This window comes from Apodemus sylvaticus, chromosome 21 (genome assembly GCF_947179515.1).
Source record: "Apodemus sylvaticus chromosome 21, mApoSyl1.1, whole genome shotgun sequence".
In the NCBI taxonomy this organism is placed as follows: Eukaryota; Metazoa; Chordata; class Mammalia; order Rodentia; family Muridae; genus Apodemus; species Apodemus sylvaticus.
In genome coordinates, this window is record NC_067492.1 from 18,249,778 (window position 1) to 18,269,431 (window position 19,654).

Consider the following 19,654-nt stretch of genomic DNA (forward strand, 5'->3'; position numbering starts at 1 on the left):
CAGCCCAGCCTCCCTATCTAGATTCTTTGTTCTGGGAGTTTGGGAAAGAACGAAATCCTTGTTCGTGGCTATCCCTGCCCCTCCTTCTCGATGAACGAGGCACCCACACTCAGCAGCTCACCAGGAGTTTTCCAGCAGTCACACTGAGGACTGTATTTATATTCATGCATGTCAGTTGGACCACAGAATTTGTTAAAAATGCAAGTCCCGGGCTGGGGCTGGAACTCAGTAGAGCTTTTTCCAAGCATCTACAAGAAGAGGGAAAGAAAAAGAATTTTCTAGAAATTTCATATAAAAATCTAGTTTTCTAGATCTTCTTAGAGAGCATTAAGTTTGATGAAATAGGACCCCATCTCCCATGGATGGAGCTATGTCAGAGAAACCCCTTCGTCACAAACATTCTCCACAGTCTGCCCATTCCTGTCATTCTCCCGGAGGCCAAGATCATGTGACTTTGAGCATTAATTAGTGTCTCCTTACTGCCTTACATTGACCATTGATTAGTATCTCCTTATGGCTTTACAGTGAGCCTTGATTAATATTCCCTTACTGCCTGCCTGCCTTCCTCCTGTGCCAATGCTTGTAGCAAAAGGTATCTCACATGTTTATCTGAAAGTAATGCTTAATCTTCATTATCAACTTGATGAGATTTCTAATCACCATGGAAACACACCTTTGGGGGAAGATATTCCCAGAAAGGTTTAACTAATTAGAGAACACCTACCCTGAGTGTTGGAGTCACTGAATGCAGAGGACAGTAAGCTGAAGAGTAGCATCCCCATCTCTCTGCTCCCTGCACCCGTATAACCAGCTACCTCACACTTCTGCTATCATGCCCTCCCTACCATGAGATTCTGCATCCTCAGTAAGCCCAGCTCTTGTCTGGTATCTTGGAAAGCAATGAGAAAAGTGATTCGTGCACTGAGTTGTTCTTGGTGACTCTAGTTTGAGGGAAAATCCATGCAAGCATGTCCCAGTTTATAGAAGTAAAGACCACTCCTGCTTAGACACTGTCTATGAACAAAAGTAGAGTCTGAGCCACAAACCACACCCTGACTATGCTACTTGATACTATCACCTAGTCAGCCTCTGAAGATAGAAGCAAGGAGTTAGGGTGCCTTTACCAGAGGGAACCGACTTCCTGCTCCAAGAAGAAGATGTGGAGGTCACAGGAGAGCAGTGGAACTTGGACTAAACCAAGTAAATCCCTTAGTCTAGAACTGATTGGGTATGGCGAACTGGAGGCTTCCTTGACTTCTCCTGCCCTGGGCTGTCCCCAAGAAATAAATGTCTTGATGGAGCTGTCTGGAAACCTCAGGGGCTGCCAGGAAAGGCCTGGGAACTCTGTGTATCTGGGTCTAGTGGGGCTGAGCTTGGTGTGCGAGAGCTGACTGGGGAGGAAAACCAACGGATGTAAGCAAGACTATCACCACAGGACAAGAGCAAGTGACACCTCATGACCAGCCAGTGATTGGGGGGGGGGGGGTTAGGGTTAGGGTTGTCAGGGGAAGTTGGGGCAGGTGCTGCTGTCTGCATGATTCTCTCCCAGATGGCCTTAGACTGTGGCTGGAAGGATTTAAGGAGGTCAAAATGTCCACCTCACTCTCCACAGGGCACTGCCCAGCAGGTCCAGTGACCCTTAGCTGGGAAAGTGCAGCGCTAGCCTACAAGCCTACGTCACCTCCTTGGTAGATTGAATTGGTGATTCCTTGTAGCTGCCTCTCTCTTTCCAAGGAAAAGCAGCTCGGGGAAGGCACTGGGGTCGTCTTCTCCTGCCACCCTGCCCAGAAGTAAACCCACCTCATATCTTTGCACCTAAACAGGCCATTCATACACTGATACATGACTGATTCCTCTCATTCAGTATCTGAGTGCCATCCCAGGGCCTGTGCCTCAGAATAGGCAAGGCCAGCAGTACCCCACCTTGAGGAGCTCGCAATCTAGCTGCAGAGACAATTAACAGGCAAGGAAGGAAGAAGGAAGAAGGAAGGAAGGAAGGAAGGAAGGAAGGAAGGAAGGAAGGAAGGAAGGAAGGAAGGAAGGAAGGAAGGAAGGGGAAGAAAAGAAAGGAAGAAGGGAAGGGAAGGGAAGGGAAGGGAAATGAAGGGGAGGGGAGGGGGCTTACTTCCCTGAGCACCTGTGTATCTTCCCACAGAAAAGAATTTGGCAGGAACCCAGACACACAGGACTGTCTGGTGTCCCTCAAGTGGATCCTATGAGAATGTGGTTGCTTGTCAGGCATTGTGGTAATGCCTGAGATTTCAACAACAAGGAGGCTGAGGCAGAAAGATGGTAAATTCAAGTCCCAGCTGGACTTCATAGCAAGACCCTGTCTCAGTCACCTTTTCCCTAAATAAGAAAGCTGTCGCTAGACATAGGTGGAAAGGCCGAGTCACACTTGTTAGCTCTGTGTTAATCATTGTGAAAGCCACTATAAGTGTGACTACAGAGTTACTCACCCCAATACTAAAACTGGTCCGATCTAAAGGCATCAACCAGAACACTTTTCTTAGCTTTGGGATTCTTTGTTGGTTTATAAAGGTCCCTTTGGATCCAGGAACAAGAGAGTCTTTTAAATGCATTATGGAAATTTCCAAAAAAAAAAAAAGTTTAGAGATTTTTAAAGTTAGAGCTGTACCCTATTTCCCTGGGGTGACCTTTGCACACCTCTGATTCATGGATGGGGTTTGCTTGTGGAATGCAGGGGTAAGCCCAACCTGAATACAAAACAAATACTGGCCTAGAAAATAAGATCCAGACCTATGTGTGTGGTGTGTGTGACAGCCACTGCCGGCAGGTCTCAGTTCCTGGAACCCCCCCAGGAATGGGACCAGGAGAACCTCTCTCTGGAGGGTCTTCTGTCTATAAGTAGAAAAGGTTTTTTAGACCCTGTGGGATCTCACAGCTAGTCTTTTGTTTTGTTTTTGTTTTTGTTTTTGTTTTTGTTTTTGTTATTTGGATTTGGTTTTTCCGAGACAGGGTTTCTCTGTATAGCCCTGGCTGTCCTAGAGCTCACTCTGTAGACCAAGCTGGTCTCGAACTCAGAAATCTGCCTGCCTCTGCCTCCCAAGTGCTGGGATTACAGGCGTGTGCCACCATTGCCTGGCTTCACAGCTAGTCTTAAGAAAATCAATGATAAAAGACGTGTAGGGGGAATATGCACAACCCAGAATGTCCCTGCTATAGGTGATGTGAGTGTGTGGCTGGTTCTAGCTCTCCTGAAGTCTCTTCCCATGTTGGATGCCTGTTAAGTCTTGTGATACTACCTCGGGCCTCTGACAGAGAAGGGTGCTGTCCCATTTGCCTACGAGGGAGTACTTGGTTCATGTGGTCACTCCAGGAATTGTTGAAAGCACATGATGCATGACACTTCCGCCTGATGGCGTCCAGGCCTCAAGTCTGAGTAGTCTGAGGCAGCAGAAGAGAAAAAAAGACAGGAAGAGATCATGCCTGCACCTTCCCTGTGTCCCTCTTCTCCTCACCCTTCATGGATGTCAGCTCTTACTTAGGGTTGGTCCATGACTCAAAAAAAACTCTTTGGAAAGAACCACTGTCCAATTCATACTGGCATGCGAGTGTCTGAGTCACACTTCCATGTGAGAACACGTTCTGCCTCCTGGTTCTTAGGAGGAACAGGGCCCCAGAGCAGCTGCTCCTCAGATTCTCTCAATTAAAAGAGAATACCTTCTGAACTGAACAGAAAAGCCTTAAAGGTTTTGTTTCCATTTGTAGCCGTCATCTCTGTAAAACTGAACTTTCAATAACTTCTTAAGCAGAGCCTTAGAATTGGTTCGAAGTCAACAATTGGCCTATTGCCACCTATAGCTTCTACTTAGAGTCCCACAACAGTAACTTTGTAATCTTCCTGCACTGATAAATATATTTAAAGTATTTTGTTTCCACTGTTTATATAAAGTTACCAACTGCCCTTCTCTAGAAGAAGCCTTTTATGCTGTAAACCTGTATTTATTACATATTTGGTATCAAGTCTTCTCTTGTTTATGCAGTGTTGCTGATAGTCATCGTGAAAAGTACTTTTATTTGTTGGGGGGGGGGATGCTGGTCTTCAGAGAGAGAGAGAGACAGAGACAGAGAAACAGAGACAGAGACAGAGACAGAGAGGAGAGAACTTCCTTCTTCCATTACCTTATATAGGCTGCCTGGAGAAGGTATGGCCCGGATTATAAAGGTATATCTTCCCACTTCAAATGATCTAGATTACAGGTGAATCTCCCTACAGAGATCCGGATTAGAATCGGGTCTTCCTCCTCCAGATGAGGTTCTCACTCTCCCCTGTTCCCTTTTGTTAACAGTTTTTGTCTGATGATTTAGTGTTTCCCTCTATCACCAGCAGCGTCAGGGAGTGGCACTTGGGCTCCACCTTCCCCACTCCATCCCTGATAACCCTCCTCTTGGGCACTGTAACAGTGCCAAGTGCCATGATGAGTCTGTCACAGAGCTGCCACCACCACACAAACTGCTGTGGCCTGCCAAGGGGACAGTGGGAGAACAGGATTGCAAATGATTAAAAAAAAAAAATCCCTTGCCGTTGTGCCCACTCATTTGGGTTTTAGTGAATTCCAGATGCAGTCAGGTTGGCAACCAAGAAGCCATCACAGGAGTACGCAGAAGAAAACAGGCATCTAGGCAAGAGCACAGTGGCTACAGCCCTCGGGGATATTTTGAGACCAAAACTGTAAGGCCATGTCCAGTGCTAATGTAGGAGGAGCACCAACAGTTTTAGGCTAGCCTGGACTACCAAGTAAGTTCCAGGCCAGCCTGAGCTACAATGAGACTCTGAAGGGAAAATACAACCAACCAACCAACCTGAAAGGAACAAGAAAGATACTTGAATTGCTGACAGAGTGAAAGAAAGAAGCGTACCAGGAATCCTTAGAGTTCCCATGTAGAATGTACTATAAAATCTCCCTTCCTGGTCCTCAAGAGAATGTAAGATGCTTTGTTTAAAAAAATCACAAAGGGCTGGAGAGTTGGCTCAATGGTTAAGACCGCACGCAGCTCTACAGAAGCCATGGGTTTGGTTCCCAGAACTGACGTCAGTCAGCTCACAACCGCCTGTGACTCCAGCTCCCGGCTATCTGATACCCTCCTCTGGCCTTATGTGCACTTACCCACACACATACACATAATTAAAAATAAAACAACCTTACTGAGGTGGTCGTGGAGCATGCCTTTACCCCTAGCACTCAGCAGGCAGTGACAGGTAGGTCTCTATGAGTTTGGGGCCTCCCTAGTCTACATAGTTACAGGACAGCCAGGGCTACATAGAGAAACTTTGTTTCAAAAAACCAAACCAAGCCTGGTGGTGGTTGCAGCGGTGGCACATGCCTGTAATCCCAGCACTCTGGGAGGCAGAGAGAGGCAAATTTCTGAGTTTGAGGCCAGCCTGGTCTATAGAGGGAGTTCTAGCCAGGGATATATAGAGAAACCCTGTCTCGGAAAAAAAACCAAATCCAAAAAAAAAAAAAAAAAAAAAAATACACACATATTGCGGGCAGTGGTGGTACACGCCTTTAATCCCAGCACTCAGGAGGCAGAGGCAGGATGATTTCTGAGTTCGAGGCCAGCCTGGTCTACAGAGTGAGTTCCAGGACAGCCAGGGCTACACAGAGAAACCCTGTCTTGAAATACCAAAAAAAAAAAAAAAAAAAAAAAAAAAAGAAGAAGAAGAAAGAAAAAAGAAAAAAGAAAGAAAAAAAAGAAAAGAAAGAAAAAAAAAGCACACACACGTAGATATATATTTTAAGAAGCAGGTATTATGCTGAGAACCTGAAGATGCAAAACTACAAAAATGTTGTGTTGTTTTGTTTCTGGGTTTGCCCCAGAAAATGCCAGCATAACCACTATCACCATTAAGCTGTCTTAGGCTTATTGGAAAGAAAAAAAAATGTAAGCTGTAAGCAAGCAGCAAACCCCGATGCTGCTGGGCCTGGTGGTACACACCCGTTATCCCAGTGTGGGGAGGCTGACACAGAGGGTGAGTTTGAGGTCAGTCTGGACTGCATAGTGAGTTTAAGGGTCTGGGCTATATACTCTGTCTCAGAGAAAGTAAAAAAAAAAAAAGACACCCCAGCTGCCTGCTCAGAGCTCCTAAGCTTCTTGCTAATACCCAGCTTCCCAGAGCTGCTAGGACTGTGGTCCTTTGGGGCACAGAGACTCAGGGAGATCCCGCCGCAGGCAAGGTCTGTCCCTGCCCTTCCTACAGGAAAGCCTGCGTTTTCACTTCCCTACAAATCTGCTTTCTCCGGCCTCACCCCACGTGATGTCGAAGCTATCTGAAGCGGTGCAGTTTCCCCAGCACATTCCATTTCCTTGTGGCTTTACCTCTTTGCTAGTTTAACTTAACCTTGAGCCCAGTGGGGCACACCTTAGCTAGCTCCGTCCTACATGTGACCCCGGACTCACTGGGATAGCTGCCTCCCAGCTGCCTGCCTTTCCCGAGATCACATGGACCAGCCTGTGACCCACACAGTCCACTGAGCAACCCAGCAGGAAGAAAGGGAAGGAGGGACATCCTCAGGTGTGGCACAAGGAGCCCCACTGGTGCCCTCGGTGCCCTCGGTGTCTCTCTGGGAGTTGATATGCCTAATACCTGCCAGGTCTGGCAGCTACCCCTTGTCTCTCTCGCTTCCGCACAGCCGCCTTGCTCCCCCAGATCTTTCTGAGTCTTTCATTTCTGTTTTGTAAGGGAGAAGCACAAAGAATAATGACACCCACACCAACTGTCTCTGGTCGCAAAAGTTCTTGATGTCCTCGATTTCCGCCCACCCCAGTCCCACCCGTGGGTTTTCTCCCCTTTCCCAGCTCTTTGGCTGGAGGCGTTTGGGGGTTCCATTCTCTCCCTTCACCCTATGAGTGTTTCTGCCTCTTCTCCTTCCAGGATCCCACAGAGAATGGTGCTGTAGCCTCTGCAGAGACTCAGAAGACAGACCCTGCCATTGAGCCACAGTTCAAAGTGGTGGACTGGGACAAGGTAACTGGCTGACTGACACAGGACTCTGGGGATGACTGGGGCTACAGGGGGTGGGGATAGAAGCCATGATGTGTACCCAGGGAAGATGAAGAGGAGACACTGGTTCTCACGATGTCCAAGTGTGACCTGGGGCAGCAAACCTAGCTGCAGACGTTGGGGCTGGGGGTAGGGAGAGGGGTTGCGGGTGGGAAGCCGGGGTGAATGGTACATGAAATCTCTGCAGAGAACTCACCCTAAGTAACCTGGGATAAGGCAGGTCTCCCATTGAGAACCCTGAAGCTAGAAAGGGGACAAGGACATACCCACCTTGTCCAGTGTACATGGCCAGTCTGCTCCTGGCACCTGTGATCACTCAGGAGAGTCCCTTGTAGATAAAAAAAAAAAAAAAATCCTGGCATCTGCAAATGTTCTGTGGCCAACAGGGCCACAGAAAGCGAAGGTGTGTGCAGAGTTTTAACCGTCGTTTGTAGTGTAGAGAGCACGCAGATCCTAGCTGCTCTGAGATGAGCTCTGGAGGACTGAGCTGAGGCTCCCTACAGAGAATACAGAAAGGCAGCATTGCCCAGAGGGACTTGGATGAAAGGCAAGCTCAGATGTTAGAAATAACGTCCCTCCATCTTGGATCAATGCGCTGCCCCAATGTTGTTATCTCTCGAATAGACATGAGTGTGCATGCCTCCAAGGGCCTGGCCTGTGTGCTCTCTGCCTGCAGTGGACACCAGAGGCACGGAGACACACAGAACAGCTAACCCTCCCTCCTCAAGCCAGTCATGACAATATGAGGAGGTGCAAGAAGCATCCCAGGAATACAGGCGATCAGAGGAGGGATGTGGCTCTCAAAGGTGCTGCTGACAGCTGGTGGTTTCCTGGGCCCCACTGACCAGGCCTCTCAAGTCTGTGGCCCCAGGACTTAGAGATGTCTGTCAGGACCACCTCTGGAGAGCTTCCATGACAGAAAGGTGGTGCATCCAGCTTGAGAAGCTGAGAGAGTATCCTGTGCCCCCATCCCCTCCAGAGAGCCATAGGACCAAGAAGAAAATGGGCCAGCAACAGGAAAGCCTTTCATGTTTCCAGAAAGCAGCTACTTCTGGCTCCCATTCCTGAAGTGGCCATAATGACTCTCATCGCCAGCACAGGGCTCGGGCAATGCCCGAGGTGGAGACTAGAGGAGAGGGGTGCTTAGTACACATGGACTTCTCTAGTGACACGGGGGCTTTAGGATTGCTCTACATATGGCTGGAGCGAACAAGGAGCCAAGGACACCGACAACCAGAGACAGGACTTTGCCCTGGAACAGAAGGGACTTTAATGAGGACCAGGGTTTGGAACAAGACCAGGAGTGAGCTGGTGCATCCTCCTCATTCAGGGCTGTGAGTAGCCAGTGGAAGGTACTATAGGCACGAGTCCTCTTCGCCAGCCCCAGTGAGATTAGCCTAGGGCTTGACTCTTGGGAAGAACATATGGTACATCAGTGTGGCAGCCTACACAACATCGCACAAACAAATGACTGTGGATTACAGGTTAGGCACACACACACACACACACACACACACACTTCACCCCTGCTCTGGAGAGGTCCTCCCCACCATGGCTTTTTCTGGGCTCTGGTTCAAGGCTGACCCTCACTCAGTCAACATTATGAGGCAAAAGGAAGATCGAGTTCACCAGGGCTTTATCCCACCATTACTTGCAAAATGAGGGAGAAAGAAAACTATACAGAGGGGAAGAAGAAACACTATACAGAGGGGAAGAAGAAACACTATACAGAGGGGAAGAAGAAACACTATACAGAGGGGAAGATGGTGCCATTCCCTAGCCCACTCCAGGCCTAGCTCCTGGCAGCTTCCCTACCTTTATCGAATTGATTTCCTCCCTCTCTCCCTTTTTCCTCTCTTCTTCTTCTTCTTCTTCTTCTTCTTCTTCTTCTTCTTCTTCTTCTTCTTCTTCTTCTTCTTCTTCTTCTTCTTCTTCTAATTCTTCTTCTTCCTCCTCCTCCTCTTCCTCCTCTTCCCTGTGTCCCTGGACTCACGGAGAGAAAGGAACTAAGAATGACCTATAAGAAGGGGTCCATACTACTCTGGAAGGAGCAGCCTCCCACCTGAGTCCCCTTAGTTCTGTCCCCACCACTGCGGCAAAGCCATCCGAGTGCCATGCTTCCTAGTAGAGGAAAGGTTCTGGCCTCTCCTCTCCTCTCCTCTCCTCTCCTCTCCTCTCCTCTCCTCTCCTCTCCTCTCCTCTCCTCTCCTCTCCTCTCCTCTCCTCCTTTGCCCTTCCTCTCCATTCTTTTCTTTTTGTTTTTTCTCTTCTCAAAAGAGTCCCCATGCTGTCTTCACCACCCAAGCCCTCCCCAGCTCTTTGGGAAGGAAGAGACCAGGAGCTATTAGCTCTGTTTGTTTCTGACCTGGTCAGGGTAGGTCGGGCTTAAGAAGCTGTGTAAAGACACCAACAGGGTAGTGGCCTTGTCTCCGCCATAGAGGTCTGCAGGCCAGGGGTGAGTTTGCAAGGAGAGGACTCTTTTGCTGAATATTTGAGGGGAATCCTCTTAATGCTGTCAAGGAAGGGAGCCATGGGCTGCCAGGTTCCAGTTTTCCCGGCCCTAAAAGGGGGGAAAACCAAGTGGGACAGGCTGGAAGGACTGGGGCGAAACTAGGCTGACCATGCTGAGTTGGGAGTAGAAGAATCTGAAAAGAGCAAAAATAAGAGACTCTGGTGTCACATTGTAGGAGGTGAGGTCCATCTGACTTTCAGGCTCTGTGTGGAATTTTACCAGAATGATCTAGATTACCTCTTGAGTCTCTCGGCTGAGTAGGACTCAGGCTTTCTCGGGAGGTAGAAAAACAAGGCTGCAACTCCTACCCACACCCAGATCTTCCCATGCCCAAATGTCTTCTAGACCCCAGCTGGCCTGGTACCACAGTTCCCCATCACTCTTGACTCCTGGGCACACCTCCCTTCAGCCTGCCTCCTCTTTAGGCTACTTACTATGCTCTTCTCAGAGCCCTCCCTCCCTGGTTAGCCTTCTGTACCCACTGCATTTTGGAAGGCAGTGGGGTGCCAGCCTCCCAAGAAGCTCTAGACATCTCCCCCAGGAACCTCTAGACAACAGATGAGCATCAGATTAGCACAGCTTCTTTCTTTTTGAAATGCACTCTCACTACATACCCTAGGCTGACCCAGAGCTTTCTATGTAGCCCAGGCTAACCTTGAAGTCACAGAGAAGTCCACCTGCTGCTGCTTCTGCCTCTCTGAGTACTCAGATTAAAGGTGTGAACCATCCTGCCTGGCCAAAGTATCAGTTTTGCTGTTGAGTCTGCACTGAGCCAAGTGTTTTTCATGAATCGTCTGTAATTTAACTTGCTCCTGTTAACTATGTCAGGAGCCATCCAGGAGTGGTGGCACACGTGTCTTTAATTCCAACACTTGGGAGACAGAAGGAGTTAGATCTCTGAGTTCAAGACCAGCCTGCTCAACAAAATGAATTCCTGAACAGCCAAGGCTACACAGAGAAACTATGTCACCAAAACAAACAAAACCAGCCAACCGAATAACAAACAAACAAATAAAAATGCCAGGAGCCAAAGCATGTAACGTAGAGCCAAGCTTCCTGCCGTTACTTGGCCAGCAGCTCAGCACCCTAACTGGCATGTTAACCACAGATTAGCCAGAGGTAAGCAACTCAGGCAGAAGGTTAGCCACAGGTCAATTGCCTGGCTGCTCATGCCTAGTGAGTCCCTTCCTCTGTAGTGCCTTGCATGTCTCTTGAAATCCTTTCACCTCTCTTCTGGCCCAAAGTGAGTCTCCATGGGCCCTATAGCTGGGAGAGGAGATTACAGAAAGAAAGGACAAAGCCAAACAGCTTCTGGGGGCATCTACAGAGTGGCCATGTATTCTTCCTTATCCTGCCTCAAGTTAAGGCAGATTCCAGCATCACAGCTTCCTTCACATTGGCGAGGCTGTAAGTGGACATAGGCTATCCTTTCCCCTCAAAAGACGGGTAGGAAATCAGCCAGGTGCATCACCAATCAAAATGCATCGGTGCAGCTGTGGAGATAGCTAAACCATACAAGCAAGTCCCAGCACCTACGCTATGCCTCTATAATCTCAGCACTGGAGAGAGGTAAACAGGTCAATCCTTGTGAGTCAGCCAGTCTAGCCAACCAGTGAACTCTTGAACCAGTGAGTGATTGTCTCAAAATAAATAAGTAAATAAATGAATAAATAAATAATATGAAGACACTTAAGGTCCCCCTCAGGCTTCCACACATGTATGCATTTGTACTCATACACTTGTGCATGCAGACACATATAAGCACGCATAAACATCTCTCTGCATACTACCTAGATAGTGTAGTGGTCAGTGCTGCCAAGTTCCTTCCCTGACCTCGATACCATACATAACCTTTAATATCAGGTTCCTAGGGTCTACAGAGCTGCCAAAGTGCTGATGCTGTCCAGATGGGCTCTGTCTTTTGGAGGGTCTAACATAAGCCAACAAGGACCCGGGTCAAAGCAAAGGTACCGTGGCAAACCCACATCTACGAAATTATAAAACTCCAGACTGTGAGCTCTAGCTTGGCTCACTTGTGGGTACTCTGCCAACTCTCCAGACCTTATGCATCCTGAGTGGAGAGAGGCAGAGGACCTGAGGAGAAGTCAGGTGATCCAGAGCTACCCCAGTGGTCTTGAGTTTGTCTCTCCTCTTCTGCTCAGGAGAGGTCTGCACCAATCCTGGCAGAACCGCAGCCAAGCAGCCTGATGCTCCAGCTGACACTAGGCACTGCTGCAGAGCCCCCACAGATCAGAGCCCTGCTTTCACTGATGGGTGGTCTAGGTCTCCAGGTGCTAAGAACTCGGGCTCTGAGCTCAGATTCAGGTCCAATTAGCATCTGTGCTGAGCAGCCAGCCTCCAATGCTCCCACCTGTAATGGGAGGTTATCACAGTCCCCAACAATCCGTAGATTATGGCTCATGGAAGATAATGAGTATGCAGCGAGACCCCAGGATGGCTCATCACTAGGATGTAGAAAAGGTAGCCAGGATTCCTAGGGAGCTTTCTGTCCCTAGGAGTCTCTCCCGACTGGCCTGTTGCTTCCCCTGCCTCCCTAGCTCAGAAAGATGCTCTGGGGTTCACTGGAATTTTCCTTAAACAATTGCTAGAGCTCATGGCAGTGGGAGGAGCTACTGGCACCAGGCAGCTGCCACCTCTTGCTCTTTTGCCCCTGGGGAGAAGCAGACCCTAAGCACTTGCTGGTAGGTTGAGGCAGTCACAGAGGAGTGTCCTGCACTGCCCAGGAGGAAGGGAATCCAGGGAATGAAAATGAAAGCAGAGGCAGCCCCTCCTCACCCTGGCAGCGGGCCCTCTCTGCCCACTCCCTGGGTAGCAGGCTGCCCTTTCCTCCTGCTGCTCGATGCTGCCAGCTGCATTCCTGGCATAGCCATGAGCAGCCTCCCCCTTCCTGGCTGGGCAGGGGCAGAGCTGTGTTGGGGGATGGGCCTGGGGTACAGGAGATGCTTGGTCTAGACGCTCACTGACTTGCCTCTGCCTCCTAGGCCCAGCCTGTTGCTCAGGTCTATAAACCACTACAGAAGCCGCTGAGCCCAGCAACCTGCCCCTTCCAGAGTAGTTCCTGAGTATAGCCTCATTTTCACCCACACAGCCCTGCACTGAGCACTAGGCTTGCCTGTTATACCTATCAGGTCCCACAGGCTCTACGTGAGAGGAGCCACGGAAGTCTCCAGATGCCCGGGAGCTGGAGGCATGACCTGTGTCCTATTTTTCTCTCCTTTCCCCCACCACCTCCTACAGCGACCCTAGACCTTTACAGTGTCTTCCCTCTATGCCCAGAGCCTTAGGCAGCATGGAGTGGGAGAACTAACCCAAGGGCCAGCTCAGTGGAGGAAGCCACTTGCGTGGGAGGGCAGGGGGCCCCCCGAGGAAGTGTGCACCTGGTAAAGAAGGGATTAGCTCCTTTCTACTTCATTAGACTCTACCAAGGCAGTCAGCCAGCATTACCCCTTCTCCAAATCAGCTTTCTGCCAGCTGCCATGTTGGAAATGTCCAGTGAGAACCTGTTACCACATGGGGAAGATGCTGTCCTTCAGTAATGAGGACTAGAAGCTGGAAAAAGAGACTGTATGCATGTAGCAGCTAAACCAGGGCCTAGTACTGGGCAAAGGGAGAGGCTAGCAGCAGGTGGAGGGAGGGGCTAGCAGCAGGTGGAGGGAGGGGCTAGCAGCAGGTGAAGGGAGAGGCTAGCAGCAGGTGGAGGGAGGGGCTAGCAGCAGGTGGAGGGAAGGGCTAGCAGCAGGTGGAAGGAGGGGCTAGCAGCAGGTGGAAGGAGGGGCTAGCAGGAGGTGGAGGGAGGGGCTAGCAGCAGGTGGAGGGAGGGGCTAGCAATAGGTGAAGGGAGGGTCTAGCACCAGGTGAAGGGCTTAGCTCTTGGGAAACTGTTTTGAGGTTGCTACAGATACAGTAGCACATGCCTGTACTTTCATCATTTGAGAGGCAGAGGCAGGAAAACTGTCTCAAATTTGAGAACAGCATTGTCTACATGGTGAAATCCAGGTCATCCGGGGTTCTATAGCATAGCAACCTGTCTCAAAATACACCACCAGGAGCCTGTGAACCAGCTCAGCCCATGAAGGCGTTTGATGCCAAGCCTGGCACCCTGAGTTCATTCTCCAGGACCAATATGGTGTAGGGAGAAAACCAACCTCCTGGAGACTGTCTAGTCTACTAGTCTTGACCCACTAGTGCCCTGGGACACACTCTCACAAGAGCCTGTACACATGTATGCATGCACACACAAAAAGATGAAATGTAATTCTAAAAAAAAAAAAAAAAAAAAAAAAAAAACGGGGCAGGGGGTCAGGGAGGCGGGGGCTGGAGAGATGGCTCAGTGGTTAAGAGCACTGACTGCTCTTCTAGAGGTCCTGAGCTCAAGTCCCAGCAACCACATGGTAGCTCACAACCATCTGTAATGGGATCTGATGCCCTCTTCTGGTGTGTCTGAAGACAGCTACAGTATTTTCATATACATAAAATAAATAAATAAATCTTTTTTTAAAAAAATCATCAAATGAACAAGCTATGGGAGGAGATAAGGAGGTTTCCACTTTAGAATCAACCAACCTGGCATTTCAAGAGTTGGCCTTCTGAGCCTCAATATGGTTACTCCAAGCATAGGAGAAAGGCTGGCACTTCTGTACCTGTATGGACATGTCACTTTACACCCCTGGGATAATGGGACAAAGACTCTATTCTAAAATTGTTGCTGTTGGCCCTTAATGATGAGAGGGATGTTTATGGGGGTAAAGCAAGGCCTTCAGTCCCCAGAATCAGGTGACCCTTCCTGGGTACCAAGGAAGACTACCTCAGCAGTGAGGGGTAAAAAAATGGGCAGAACACAGGCAGCCTTGGCACTGACTATAGACAGCAACCTACCATGTGTAGAAGGTGTCAGGGCCTGCTGGTCTACCTCGATAGATCAAATGGCAACAGGACATCAAAGGGCAGACCACACAGAGAAACCCTGTCTCAAATAAAACAAAACAAAAACTTGCTAAAACCTTTGCTGGGTAGAGAAGAGGCCCACCTGGCCATATCTCTGAGTAGTAGCTATAATTTTTTTAAAGATTTATTTATCATGTATACAACATCCTGCCTGCATGTACACTTGCATGTCAGAAGAGGGCCTCAGATCTCATTATAGATGGTTGTAAGCCACCATGTAGTTGCTGGAAATTGAGCTCAGGACCTCTGGAAGAACAGCAAGTGCTCTTAACTACTGAGCCATCTCTCCAGCCCAATGTTTTCTTAATTGCATGCATTTATTGGGGTGTATATGTGTGTCACAGCACCTGTGTGAAGGTCAAAAGACAAGTTGGGGGGAGTCAGTTCTCTCCTTCTACCATGTTAGTCCCAGGGATTGAACTCAGGTCATCAGCGCCCAAACCCACTGAGCCATCTCACTGACCCTAAATAGTTGTTTTCTTAAAATATCTAAGGCCAGATTAAACGCACAAATGAAATTTAGGTGTATGGGTGTCATGAGGAGCATAGAAGATCCAGGGCTCTCATCTGAGACAGGTACAAAACAAAAGATGCAGGTATTGCTCTTAGACAACAACTAGTAGGAAAAATTCAGAGACACCACTAAAAATCAATGGAGGTGTTGATGTTATGTTTTTAATAGTTAACACAGGAAGGGTAGAATGGCCTATCAGGAAAAGGCACCTGCAGACAACCTAATTTGTAATCTAGGTTCAGCCTCTGGGAATCCACATGGTGGAAGGGGTAAAGGAAATCTAGAAGTTGTTCTCTGGACTCCATAAGTCCACTGTGGCATGCATGCACCCCACACATGTGTATACACACATACAATATAGATAGATAATGCGTTTAAATTTTCTTAAAAGTAAAACACAAAATTATTGCAAATAAGATAAGGAAAGGACAGAAGAGATAGGAAACAGCAGGAAGGCATAAATGTGAACCTATTTGGGATGGAGAGATGAGTCAGAGGTTGCTGACAAAGTGTTTGTTCCACCAGTGCTAGACCCTAAGGACTTCAGGGCAAGGAACACCACGGACTCAGATGACTATTCCTCCCAAAGTAAAAGGGCAATTCAACAAGAAGATATACCAGGGCAGCCTTAACAGATCAGTGTCACTTCTGCAGGTGACAGGAATCGTAGTTACCTGTTCAACAGGAATTTTGAGAAATGGGTGAATGCCTTATGCCATGTAGAGTTCCCACAGTCACAGTGGCATTTAGCACGTGCTCAGTGAGTGTTGAGGTTGGGGTAAAACTTCAAGCTCTCGTGTGACCTTGCACAGGCCCTTCTAGGGTAAGGCCCAGCAGGCCATTACAAGAGAAGGTATACACATGGTCTACCGGAAGGTTCCTCCTGTTCTTTTTCCTGGTGTAAAGTATGCATGTGTGCATACTTGAAGACCCCAGATAGACATAGAAATCATGAGATTGCCTGGACCAGTGGGGCCAAGGCATGAGGCTAAGGAGACTGTTGGGAGGAGAGCAACAGCCAAGTGAGGTTGGCACCTCTTGTCCTGGTCACAAACGTAAGAGTGACTGGTGGCTTCGCCTGACTGTTCCAGAACCCACGAGCCCTTTCCCAAAGCTCTGGTAGCAACTGTAGAAGAGCTTCAGAGAGACTAGAGACTAGTAGCAACAAAAGGGGGCTGGTTCCTGGGAGACCTCTGAGCAGAGCCAGCTCTGGCAAGGAACTTACCCTGTGAAGGATAAGCAGGCGGGTTGCCCAAACTACTGTCTGTCTCTGTCTGTCTGTCTGTCTGTCTGTCTCTCTCTCTCTCTTTCTCTCTCTCTCCCCCTCACCCCCCCACCCCTGCTTGGCCTTCCTCTTCTTCCCTTCCCTGTCCTTCCACCCTTCCTCCTGCAGGGCCCGCCTCCCTTTGTTGAAGACTGATGTCTTGTATTGAAGATCTCCACTCTGATGGCGGGTTATTGGGCTACCGGCTTTACCCACAAGAAACTGAGAGGCTCTGAGAGGCACAGATGGACGCTTGCTCAGGACCTCACAGCAGAGGAGCAGCAAGGCCGGGACTTTAAAATGGGCCCTGACTTTAAGTGCAGTGCATTGCTCTTTTCTGTTTGGAATTCAGATTAATCTTATTCAATACACTAAGTCATCAGAAATCTCCAAGTACATCTCGTTCCCCTCAAGTAAGGCCTCTCATGACCTCTGGCTCTGTAATCCTATGAGTAAAACTTTGGACACATTTCCTCACTATATGTCCATGTTAACCTATTTATGATTGTGTATTGTACTCTGTGACTCAGAACACAGATTTAAAGCTGTGTGTGTGTGCATGTGTGTGTGTATGTGTGCATCTGAATGTGTGTGTGTGCATCTGAGTGTGTGTGTGTGTGTGTGCATCTGAGTGTGTGTGTGTGTGTGAGTGTGTCACAAATACAGATAGGGTTTCTGGGGACTGGAGATGGCTCAGGACCCAGATCTAGTTCCCTGCACTTACAACAGGAAGTTCATAGCCACCTATAACTCCAGTTTGGGGGATCCAGTGCCTTTTTCTGACCTCTACAAGTTCTCTCTCTCTCTCTCTCTCTCTCTCTCTCTCTCTCTCTCTCTCTCTCTCTCTCGTTACACACATGTACACGCACACACACACACAAATACTAATATGCATAAAATAAATCTTTAAACTTGAAAAATCTTTTCTCTGGGAGGGAGCCTGGGAGTCCCCTGAGGTTTGTGTCATGTGTGTCTGTGTGTCTGTCTGTCTGTCTGTGTGTGTGCGTGTGGGTGTGTGTGTGTGTGTGTGTCTGGGGACAGCTGGTCGGGTAGATGAGACACCAAGTCCTAGACCTGAATGGAACATCCTGCTCAGCAGGTTTCCTTCTGCAATCCACAGAGCAGCGCTAAGGAACTTCTCCGTGACATGGCCACAGTTCTTCTCAGCTTCAGATCTGTGCCCTCATGCGCTCTGCCGCTACCCTTCCCACCTAGCCAAATCTTACACGTTCCGAACAAATCCCAGATCATGTTCCGAGTCTCCCTTGCTTACCCTAAATGTGGACATTTATGCTAGTCCTCTTGCCTTTCAATTGTGGCATCTTTGAATCAGCTCTAAAATTGTCTGGCTTAATATGTTCCATCCTGCTGGGTACCTTCCACAGACACTGTTACGATTCAGTTCTATAGATGAAGGAACTGGGTTCCAGGAAGTTCATGTTTTTTTCTCAAAGTCACACACTGAGTGGCACAGGCAGGATTTGAACCCAGGATGGACTCCAGAGTCTCTATGGTAAGCACCATGCTGTGTGAGACAAAGGTGGTCTCTTGCATACGTGCTGAGTGTGCACATAGAACGCCCATCACAAAATATCAAATTGCACAAATATCAAGGGTTAAGCAACTGATTAAGTGATTACATCAACGAATGGATCAGTGAATTATCCGGGGCAACATGAAGAAGAGAGTCAGCAATGGAGGAAAACAGCCCTCATTCATCTATGATGTAGACCCTAGCAATGCAGAATACATTGGTTTTTGTATCTATGGAGTCCATCATGGGCTCTTAGACATCCTCACCAGGTTCCAACCTGTCTAACTCTCGGTCCAGCCGTACTTACACTGTCTGAGTCATTAGTTGAGCTCCGACGGCACTCCAGACTCACCTACCAACTTAGCAACTCCAGAGGGAGAAACCGGCATCCAGTGGTTCTGGGCCTAAGCTTGTTTGGTCTGATCTGGACTCCACATCCTGGTGCTGGAAGGGACAGTACGGTGAGGTATGGATTTCTCTCTCCGGAAGCCCCTATGTGGGTGGCTCCACGCAGACCACACAAGCTGAGATGGCGCTAAGGAACAGGATACTATAACCAAGATGTGGACATGGATATCGGAATCCCAAGGTTTTGATTTGTCTCCCGCAGGACCTGGTGGACTGGCAGAAACCTCTCCTGTGGCAGGTGGGCCACTTAGGGGAAAAGTACGACGAGTGGGTTCACCAACCAGTGGCCAGGCCCATTCGCCTCTTCCACTCAGACCTCATCGAGGCCTTCTCCAAGACTGTCTGGTGAGCGCCATGCAGGGTCTGAAACAGGCCACCCCTCTCTTCTGATAATACCAGTAAAATACAGAAGCAGGGAGAAGTTGAGTCGCTCCTTACAATAAGGATATTCTGTAAATTACTGGGGACGGTGGGGCAGGCTATATCCATAATCAATTCCTGCAATGGTTTCATCTCTTATCTGGGTAACATCCTTCCATGTGTCTGCCCCTGCTCTTTCCCAAACTTCTATATAGGGTCAGAAGCCTTTAATGCCCATGGAAACAATTGATTTCCTCCTGCCACAAGAGGGCAGTGTCTGTATAGCTGCCCAGAGTCAGTAATTGTAGTATCCCATAATTCTTTTCTGCTCAAGACTCAGCTCAAGAGAGGGGCAGACTCACAGCGTTGCTTCTCTTTTCCTCTGCTGTCCCTTTGGACCACAGCTCCCACACTACCTTCCTCCTCCCTCCATAGTTAAAATGTATGCTTCAGAAAAGCTAGACTGTGTCGTCTCCCCCTCCCCCCCCCCCCCCCCCGTGTGTGTCTTCTCTCTCACCCTGATGACCCTCCCACAGGTATAGTGTCCCCATCATCTGGGTGCCCCTGGTGCTGTACCTCAGCTGGTCCTACTATCGAACCCTTACCCAGGACAACATTCGGCTCTTCGCATCATTCACAAGAGGTAACACTACAACTGGCTTCCCCCTGACTTGTCCCCATGGGTCTTGAAGGCAGGAGACTGTGTTCTCCGTGATCTTGAGTTTCTATGAACGTAGAAAACCACATCACAAACACTTCAAAATGTAGCTTAGCATGGAAAAAGTCATCCTCTACAACCCATGGATCCAAAAATGAGCATCACAGAAGCAGAAACTAAACAAAATGATATCGTCAATGCCACAACAATAAAAGGACCGGGGAAGGGAACTTCTCACTGAGATTAAGAACAGAGAATATGGGGCTGGAGAGATGGCTCAGCGGTTAAGAGCACTGAGTTCAATTCCCAGCAACCACATGGTGGCTCACAACCATCCGTAATGAGATCTGACACCCTCTTCTGGTGCATCTGAAGATAGCTACAGTGTACTTAGATATAACAATAAATA

General features: G+C 48.7%; 1 protein-coding gene across 1 annotated transcript in view; it reads left to right on the plus strand.

The window, feature by feature from the left end:
- The window catches only part of Fa2h (fatty acid 2-hydroxylase), a 52,243-nt gene that overhangs the window by 23,226 nt on the left and 9,363 nt on the right, over window positions 1-19,654 (plus strand). Inside the window, exons 2-4 of the mRNA XM_052167144.1 lie at window positions 6,902-6,994; window positions 18,430-18,572; window positions 19,124-19,230. Coding sequence (XP_052023104.1) covers window positions 6,902-6,994; window positions 18,430-18,572; window positions 19,124-19,230 — 343 coding nt within the window. The remainder of the gene's footprint in view (window positions 1-6,901; window positions 6,995-18,429; window positions 18,573-19,123; window positions 19,231-19,654) is intronic.